Source organism: Calonectris borealis, chromosome 1 (genome assembly GCF_964195595.1).
Source record: "Calonectris borealis chromosome 1, bCalBor7.hap1.2, whole genome shotgun sequence".
In the NCBI taxonomy this organism is placed as follows: domain Eukaryota; kingdom Metazoa; phylum Chordata; class Aves; order Procellariiformes; family Procellariidae; genus Calonectris; species Calonectris borealis.
In genome coordinates this window covers 200815105-200824784 of record NC_134312.1, presented here as the reverse complement: position 1 = coordinate 200824784, position 9680 = coordinate 200815105, and the positions used below count along the sequence as shown (strand labels likewise).

The 9680-nt window shown below is 42.0% G+C and overlaps 1 protein-coding gene across 2 annotated transcripts in view; it reads right to left on the bottom strand.

Annotated features, from left to right (window-relative positions):
- The window catches only part of CRYL1 (crystallin lambda 1), a 67631-nt gene that overhangs the window by 31165 nt on the left and 26786 nt on the right, over positions 1 to 9680 (bottom strand). Inside the window, exons 4-5 of one of the 2 annotated variants that reach the window (XM_075139950.1) lie at positions 6501 to 6662; positions 327 to 521 (exon numbers count right to left, since the gene is read on the bottom strand). In XM_075139950.1, coding sequence (XP_074996051.1) covers positions 327 to 521; positions 6501 to 6662 — 357 coding nt within the window. The remainder of the gene's footprint in view (positions 1 to 326; positions 522 to 6500; positions 6663 to 9680) is intronic. The other variant, XM_075139951.1, reaches the window with a different exon arrangement.

Below are 9680 nucleotides of genomic sequence, written 5' to 3'. Positions count from 1 at the left end.
AAAAAAGAAAATTAGTATTTTGATTTCTGTGCTTTTAAGATTGTTCTTTTGATTGTCCTGAAAATGACAGTATTCTGAAAAGAAAGCAGGATAAGGGATAGTCGTTATGATCATATCACTTCGTTTTTTCTCAGTGTTTGCTATTATAACTGACACCACTTCTTACTGTTTTTTAATTTACATGTTAATATATATTTCATGTACATAAGGGACAGTTTAACAAAGATGACACAAATTTATAGGAAATTTAAATACACAATCTCACTTGTCACATCTACAAAACCAGTAGTTTGTGTGTGTAGAAATTGGAAAAAAAATATACATACACCCACAAGTCTCCAGGCTTCACTTATCACTGCATACTGGAGGCGATTCAGAACAAACCCCTCAATTTCTCTGCTTAGTTTGACAGGAGATTGACCAATCTTCTTCATCAGGGCATATGTTCTCTCTGTAGTAGAAGGATCTGTTTCTGTATGAGGAACAATTTCAACCAACGGCACAAAGTAAGGTGGATTTACCTCAAGAAGAAACACAAAAGAAGAATGTTAACTATCAACAGATTAACAGAACAAGTTAATATAAAGCATCTTTATAGCTTGCTACTAGTGTGGATATTTTCCAGTGAACAGAGCAAGCCTGATCTTCAGACCCTGAAAGACTTCACCAATCCAATAAAAGCTGGTGTATTAATTCAAATTTAAAAAAATAATTAATCTTGCATTAAATCTAACTCTGTTTAAACCTCAGCAAAGTTCATGGAGGTACACTAAAGATGATAGCACTCAAACAGTACTAGAAGACTATATACTGACTTGAGTAAGCGATGTTTTCTCAATATTCAGGCTGTTTGTTGTTGTAAGACATATGGCCATCACCTGTCTTTCCAAATGAAGCAAGGTATTTCCTTTCAGATATTCAGGAACTTTTAACAAAAGTTAACTAAACACCACTTGTAAGATGCAACACTTAACAGATAAGCTGCTACTGGCCCAAGCCTGTAAATATACGCTAAACACAGTAACAGATGTCACATAAAACATACTTCGAAAAAGTTGCAGAACAAGTTACCTTCAAACACTGTACCTACTTTAAAAAAAAAGTTACCTCTCCCTGACTCTTCCCAAATGTAATTTCTCATCAAGTCAAGGCCTTTGTGTAATGTATTTTTGAAGTAATAAACAAAAAATTCTAAAGAACATCCTAGAAACAGCTAAAGTTCTTCAGGTCGTAGTGTTACAGGCAGTGACACTGCCTGCACACTCTTTCCAAAAGCAGCAGTCCTTCAGCCATATTCTTAAGGTGTTAAACTCAGCTCCCAGTCTAGTTTCCAGGCAACAGAAGGAGCTAAACATATCATAAATTACTACCGAAATAACATTGACATTAAAGGATGGTAATTAAGTACTGATTCTTTCACCATCCTCTCTTATAGTCAACTGCTCTTAACTGTGCTCATGTAAATACAAGTACAGGATTTAGTCACAGCAATGTGCAAGCAGTCTTTCCTCTCTGCCTGTTCTTTCTTTTCAGTACTTACGTGGTTCCTTTTACTATAGGGTCTGACCAACGCATAACCTCTTGTAGGCTATGTCTGCAACACACTTACTTCATCCCCTTTAAAGTGCCTTGTGTTCCAACATAACCTTTCTCACATCAGTCTCTTTGGCAGTGCCACCACCAATGGTGAGAACGGCGTGATGGACACCATCGCAGGTGTGGTGCCAGGCAATTTAGCAAGACCCAAACCACTGCAAGCACCAAGAAGTTCTCTGAAGGCTTTTCTAACCCTTAAGTATATCACAGGTTCCAATCAGGAAGAGGACAAGTTAATTGTTGAGAGAGACTGAGGCTATTACAAATTTCTTCCAAGATTAGTGTTGACAGTCATCTTATTGAAATATTCTATTTCACTAACTTGGCACGGGGAGTATATGGGTGTGTTCACGAGCACCCTGAGGAGACTTAGGAAGACAATTTTTTAGGAGTGAGATAATAGATGTTGGTAAAAACTAAAAGTGGTAAAACGTGGATGAAATTGGGGGTGGGGGAAGATTTCTAAAAATGAGAAGGGGACTACAAAGCCTTTCTTCAGGGAGCAGAAGAGCTTACCTTACTCAGCCTAGCAAAATGAAAGCTAAGAAAGGATATGAAAAAGTAGACACAGAGAAAGAATTAAGCTACACAAAAGCTGCCAACAAACATCAAATTAATTTTAATGGACTATTTATGAAATTGGAACAAAAATTAGAAGACACGAACAACTTCCAACAGGAGTAGTGGAGTTAAAAAAAAAAAATCTAACAGATAGAGCTAACACATTTTTAAGGTGAATTGATTACATGGTTTCCTGTACAGCAAGGGACTTTACTCAATGGTACACAGTCTCCTCTAGCTCCGTACTTCTAGCTGTGTGACCTAGGCGTATACAGTACATGAGAAATGAACCGCTCTGCAGAAGACCTCTACAGATACACTGCCTGAAACTGCTCGCAGAGAACAGCTGTACCTACAAGTATTGCGTGCATTTCTATCATACAGGTGTGCTATGGGATTTCATTTATTTTTCTTAATTGCTGAACCTATTACTATGTTAAGCAAAAGGATGAGCTCCTTCTGCCCTTTGGGCATTTCATTTAATTTCTCCTCAATACGCTCACCTGTGCCAGAGGCTTTACAACTTTAGCTTTTAATTTTTCTGGTATATCAAATTCCACACTTCTTGTTTTCAGTGTCTTCCAGAGCTGCTTGCCTCCTGCAGCCACCATTCTCCATGTCCTATTGTTGTGTTCAAGATGTTAGTAAGGCCATGGTTAAAAACACCAAAAGCCAACAACTACTACAAAGCAAGCATGTTTCCTGATATAACAGATGCAGAAAGGCCCCTGCAAGAGTACAATGGCTCACAGCTTCTCCAGTACACTCCCCTTTGAGTGAAGCTGAGATTACTAAGAAAATAGTCTCAGCTGGATTGCAAAGCCATTTCAGAACAATTAGACATTTTAAGGCATTCCAGAGTATTTGCTTTGGAAAATACACATATCTTTACAACAGCAACCTAGAAAATGTTTACGCAGGGACTAGCTCCCTTTCCAGATCTGATAAAACCTGGTTTCAGAAGTGAGTCCTATAAAGACTGCAGCTCAGAGTAAACAAGTCAACTGATACAGACCAACTTGGGAAAACAGTAAGAAAGAGTAATGTAAAATCAAAGAATGACAAACAGTCAGAGAATAGGCAGAGGCCCAGGAATTGGTTACAAAAAAAACCCCATAGCTATAGTTACTTAATACAGAAGTCTAGAAAAGACGTTCTCTCTTCTCTTGCACTACAGAAAGTTACAAGCCTGGAAATATGAGATAAGGAACTACTGAATTTTAGACCAGAGAAAGGCTAAACCTAGGCACTGATACATACTTTGAAGTTTGATTTTTTTTTTTTTAATTAAAAGGGGATGAAGACTAGTTGTACAGAAAGAAACCAATCTTTCTGTTCCTTTTGCTTCCCAGTCACCCCAAGGCGATGGTGGTGGCGGAGCAGTGTCAGAAAGAGACTGACCAAATGCTTTGACACTGTAGCATTAGGCTATAGGTAGCTGTAAAGACATTAAAGTAAAGTAGTGCTGTATTTTTGTGTTCACACTGCCACTCCTGAGCATGCCCAGGGAACTGACATTTACTCTACACCCTAAGGGATGCCCTGGAGAGACAACAAGTAGTTATCAAATTGCAGACAGCAGAGCAGTACTTTTCTCCAGATACTGCAAACCTTCATAACAACAGTCCTCTTAACTGAGGACTCAAGAAGAGTACAGAGATCTTGTTAGGTTGTGCAGAGAGGAAATTAGAAAGGCAAAAGCCCAGCTAGAACTCAACCTGGCCACTGTCCTAAGAGACAAGAAAAAAAGTTTTTACAAATACATTAATGACAAAAGGAGAGCCAAGGAGAATCTCCATCCTTTATTGGATGTGGGGGGGAAAAGTTGCCACCAAGGACGAGGATAAGGCTGAGGTACTTAATGCCTTTCTTTGCTTCAAGTCTTCAATAGTCAGAGCAGTTATCCTCAGGCCACTCAGCCCCCTGAGCTGGAAGACAGGGACGGCGAGCAGGATAAACCCCCCATAAGCCAAGAGGAAGCAGTTAACGACCTGCTACGCCACCTGGATGCTCAGAAGTCTATGGGGCCACATGGGATCCACCCGAGGGTACTGAGGGAGCTGGCGGAGGAGCTTGCCAAGCCACTCTCCATCATTTACCAGCAGTCCTGGTTAACTGGGGAGGTCCTGGATGACTGGAGGCTTGCCAATGTGACACCCATCTACAAGAAGGGCTGGAAGGAGGATCCGGGGAACTACAGGCCAGTCAGCCTGACCTCACTGCCGGGGAAGATCATGGAGTGGTTCGTTTTGAGGGCGCTCACGAGCCATGTGCGGGACAACCAGGGGATCAGGCCCAACCAGTACGGGTTCATGGAAGGCAGGTCCTGCCTGACCAACCTGATCTCCTTCTATGACCAGGTGACCCACCTAGTGGATGAGGGAAAGGCTGTGGATGTGGTCTACCTGGACTTCAGTAAAGCCTTTGATACTGTCTCCCACAGCATTCTCCTAGAGAAGCTGGCGGCTCACGGCTTAGACAGGTGCACTCTTCACTGGGTAAAAAACTGGCTGGACGGCCGAGCCCAAAGAGTTGTGGTCAACGGAGTTAAATCCAGTTGGCGGCTGGTTACGAGTGGTGTTCCCCAGGGCTCAGTTTTGGGGCCGGTCTTGTTCAATATCTTTATCAATGATCTGGATGAGGGGATCGAGTGCTCCCTCAGTAAGTTTGCAGATGACACCAAGTTGGGCGGGAGTGTTGATCTGCTCGAGGGTAGGAAGGCTCTGCAGAGGGACCTCTGCAGAGGGACAGGCTGGATCGATGGGCTGAGGCCAACTGTATGAGGTTCAACAAGGCCAAGTGCCGGGTCCTACAGTTCGGCCACAATAACCCCATGCAGGGGTTGGGGAAGAGTGACTGGAAAGCTGCCCAGAGGAAAAGGACCTGGGGGCGCTGGTTGACAGCCGGCTGTGGCCAAGAAGGCCAACAGCATCCTGGCCTGTATCAGAAACAGTGTGGCCAGCAGGAGCAGGGAGGTGTTTGTGCCCCTGTACTTGGCACTGGTGAGGCCGCACCTCGAATACTGTGTTCAGTTTTGGGCCCCTCACTACAAGAAGGACATGGAGGTGCTGGAGCGTGTCCAGAGAAGGGCAACGAAGCTGGTGAAGGGCCTGGAGCACAAGTCTTATGAGGGGCGGCTGAGAGAACTGGGGTTGTTTAGTCTGGAGAAGAGGAGGTTGAGGGGAGACCTCATTGCGCTCTACAACTACCTGAAAGGAGGTTGTAGCGAGGTGAGTGTTGGTCTCTTCTGCCAAGTAACTAGTGACAGGACAAGAGGAAATGGCCTCAAGTTGCGCCGAGGGAGGTTTAGATTGGACATTAGGAGAAATTTGTTTACTGAAAGAGTGATCAGGCCTTGGAACAGGCTGCCCAGGGAAGTGGCTGAGTCACCACCCCTGGAAGTATTTAAAAGACATGTAGATGAGGCGCTTAGGGACATCGTTTAGCAGGCATGGTGGTGTTGGGTTGACGGTTGGACTCGATGATCTTAGACGTCTTTTCCAAACTTAATGATTCTATGATCTGTCAAACACCAGACTAACATTAGGCTAACAATTTCATTAGCTATTGAGTAGTGGAAAACAGAAGCAGTAAGAATCTCAGTGATCAAGACAAAATGCTCTTCCATGCTGAGGAGAGACGTGATAAACTGCTGTCTGGCAGCCCCACATAGACCTCTACAGAGCCTCACAGGTGCCCTTCAGCCTTTTGAGGTTCTGCTGCCACCTCTAATTATGCCATTTCTGCATCACTGCCCTATCCCAGCTAGTCACAAAGCATGCAAATTCAGCTCCAAGTACAATTTGTTCCATTTCATCCAAACTGCTTTTCCTTTTCAGGTATACTGCTTCTGCATCAGAAGTCTGAAGAAACCAGAGTCAAAAGCTTCCATCTTTCATCAACATTACCTGACAAGTACGGGCAGCTCATCTGTTTGGATCCTTACTATTACCCAAGAGCAGCTGAAAAAGGATACTAGAAAAGACTAGTGATGCCACAAGAAGAAAGTAGGGAATTTTATAGGTTTGTCTTCAAAACAATTCCTATATTTTGAGAGCCAGTAGTCTGAATTACACACAACAATATGAGCACGAGAGCTTACACAGAACGTATCTTGAGCCAACAGTGTGAAACATGCATACATCCTCTCAATTTAGTACACGCTGCTGCTCACAGAACGACCAAACTAAAGCTTTTCTGATAAGTCAGGCCCCTGCACACTAACGATGGCACACAAGCACTCCAAATATTCTTCTGTATCTCTCAGTCTGCAGGGAAGAGTTTGGGATGCAGTTTAGTTAAACATCTGCACTACTACTACAAAACCAAACCATCATACTTACAGGATGGGACACAATACACTGCTTAACATGTTTAAGGCCAGTGAATAATCTGCTGGGTAAGAGACAAGAGGTCGAGCTGCTCAAGATAACGTTGTCACCAACAATAAGATCTAATTGACCAAAAATCTTCTTTTTCAGTTCCAGGTTCTCAGGAGTACATTCCTGGAATAAAAACAAAAATCAGAATTAGAAGTCTTCTAGTTCAAAAGTATATATCCATATTTTTCAGACTTCACTGATCCCACCTTGACACCTAGGAACTCAGCATAAACAATCTATTTTAATCAGGCTAAATATACCAGTGAGCCGTAACACAAAAATGCCTTCCCACATATAAAGAAATGGAAAGCCCAGGAGTTTCTCTATAGCAGAAGATGGACCACCACACACCACAGGAGATTTACCACAAAACAAATGATTCTGCTTTGTCTAAAATATAGACTTTTACTCATGCACAGAGATAATAGAGCATGGAGGAATAAGACTTGGTCTCCATTTTTTTTTTTTAAGAGAATCTCACATGATATAAGTCAGTATTCCCTCTCAGACAAGATGGAAATGAATAGGTGTATCTCAGAAGAAGACAAACTTACAATCTCCAAAACTATGGCATAAGATTCCAAGGTACAGTTCTGGAACCTGCACTGAAACACCTCTCAGTGACCCTCATCCTTCAAAACTTAAACATCTCCATTCATTTCAACTCTGAGAAAGATTTCTGAAGTAGAATGCACGCTATCAGAACTTCCGCCAAAGCTATTGAGGATGTTCAGCTCTGCAGTATTGTGTGAAATTTCATATGTATGAGCCAAGAGCCACAGTCTACAGTCACTAGAGTTTCAAAGTTAACCGCAGGAGCTGCGTGAAAGAGAGCATGCAGAAGTCCATCAGTCTGGGAGCAACGAGGACATGGGAGAATAACTACAGTGGATCCCACAATCAAAAGGAAAGACTTCCATCTACAAGAAGAAAAGAGGGGAAGAAAGCCAGCTTGTTTTCTGGGTTTTTTGGAAGGGTTTAAAAAAATCCGAATAGGATCCCAAACTTGCAAAACCTCAGCTTTCCCCTTAAAACACACAGAAAAAAACTGCTCTTTTCCAACTCTAACCTCCTCCCACCTGTCAGTACTTCATTCTTTCCTTCCTGTTATGCTGAATAGGAGGATAGGGAAAAAGGCTATACATTTAATATAATCCAAAATTTACATTTAATACCTGCAGCTTCAGACAGACTCTGTGGCAGGAATGCCCAGGGCCAGAGTTTTTAACCCAGTAAATGGGTTAAAAGTAATTTGAAGTCTTAAAAAATAAGCAAGTTGCATGGAACAGTACTTAAAGTTCCACGATGCAGAAGAGATAAACGGGGTCATTTAAGAACTCCAGATAGAGCCCAAAGTAATAGACGGCTTTATCAAAACAAAATGATACTCTGCTCATAATTCCAGGATCCCTGCTTGTTGGTTAAGTTTAAATAGTTTCTTTTAGTAAAGCCAAAGACAAAGAGAACTCTGCAGATACTGTTCAAGCTAAGAAAAGAGCTGCTCTCAATAGGTTTATTGTGAACTTGAAACTCTAAGCCTCCTCTCACATCAGATGATAATCAAAAAGGCAAACTCAAATCTGCTGGAAACTCAAACCTGCCACAGTTACATAAGGTTTCTGAATGGGCCATTTGCTCGAAGTTTCTCGTATAGTGTCACGATTGTATTCAGATTGTTGGACCACTGCAATAAAGTTTCTGTCCTAGTCAAGCATGCAATTATTTTCTCAGAGACACCAATTCCCTGAAGAACAGGGGGAAAATTAAGCTCTAAACAATCCATTAAAACAGGAACCTCACTTGCTGTCAGTTATGGAGCCTGGAGAGGTCTGAAGCTATTCTGTTTACCCTGAGAAAGAGAAGATCAAACAGTGAGCAGATAAGATACAGTTTTAAAGCTACCAGAGTCTCTCTCAAAGAATTAGTGCAAAAAGATTAGCATACACCTCTACGCATTTTAAGTGACACTGTATATTTCTGTGGCCTTTTTGTAGAGAAGATCACACTTCTTGTTTGCAGTGAACAGTACACCTTTATTCTAAGGCCTGAGCACCTGAACAAGGTTGCCACTAATCTGATTTCCAATTTAAACTTTATTAGACATCTTTTTTTAATAGCCAGATCAGAACATGACAGTTGTTAGTTTTTAAAACCCACCTTCTGGAAGAGTTGTATTGAATTAAAGGCTTAAAGGTAACAGGCATTACACTATTCAAATACGTGTTCAGAGAACACATAGTAGCTATTTGACCAGCCTATGAAGTCTTAAAGAACTACAGAAAGATAAACACATACTAGACTCTCTCCCTAGCAGACAATACTGATACCCAGACAAGGTGATTGAGGTCTAGTTGCCCCTAATTAAAAAGTTGCACTCATATGCAACCCCATCCCTGGAAACATTCAAGGTCAGGTTGGACAGGGCTCCAAGCAACCTGATCTAGTTGAAGATGTCCCTGCTTATTGCAGGGGGGGTTGGACTAGATGACCTTTAAAGGTCCCTTCCAACCCAAACTATTCTATGATTCTACGACAGAACCCCTTGAATGCCAGCACATCGAAAGCTAGGGAGTTTTATCTGTTTAAATCCGTATCTTTGTGTTTTTATAGAAGCCTTTCCCACCGTGCTATCTGCCATCTGTGCTCTCATGCATGTCCATGCTCATCTAAGCACACAACTTCATTTACCTATATTTAAATACTGGCATCTACCCAGGTTCTTCCTATCCGTTCTCAGATATGCCAAGGTAGCAACTCACCTGTACCACCTTCTAGGAAAACACTCCCCAAAACACTATCTTGCAAGATATCTTCTCCTTACACTAGCAATGGGAATTGCTGCCAAGGCCATGGATTTATTAGCACTGGGAGCTGAAAGAAACAAAGCATGGTCTGAAGTAAAGTACTGCAACACAGTGATACGGTCCTAAAATAAGCGGTATTGTCCTATACAAGCATGGCAGTATAAGATGAAAGCCAAAGATTTAAACTGGCATGGAGAAGGTCAAAGATTAGCAACCATTCAGCAACAAGCAAGTCACTTTCTGTAAGAGCATCTGGAGATGCTGTCACAGGGAGCAGCATTAAGCCCTCTCAATAGCAAGTATGGAGTCTGATGGTAGTCATGAAGCATAAGGAATT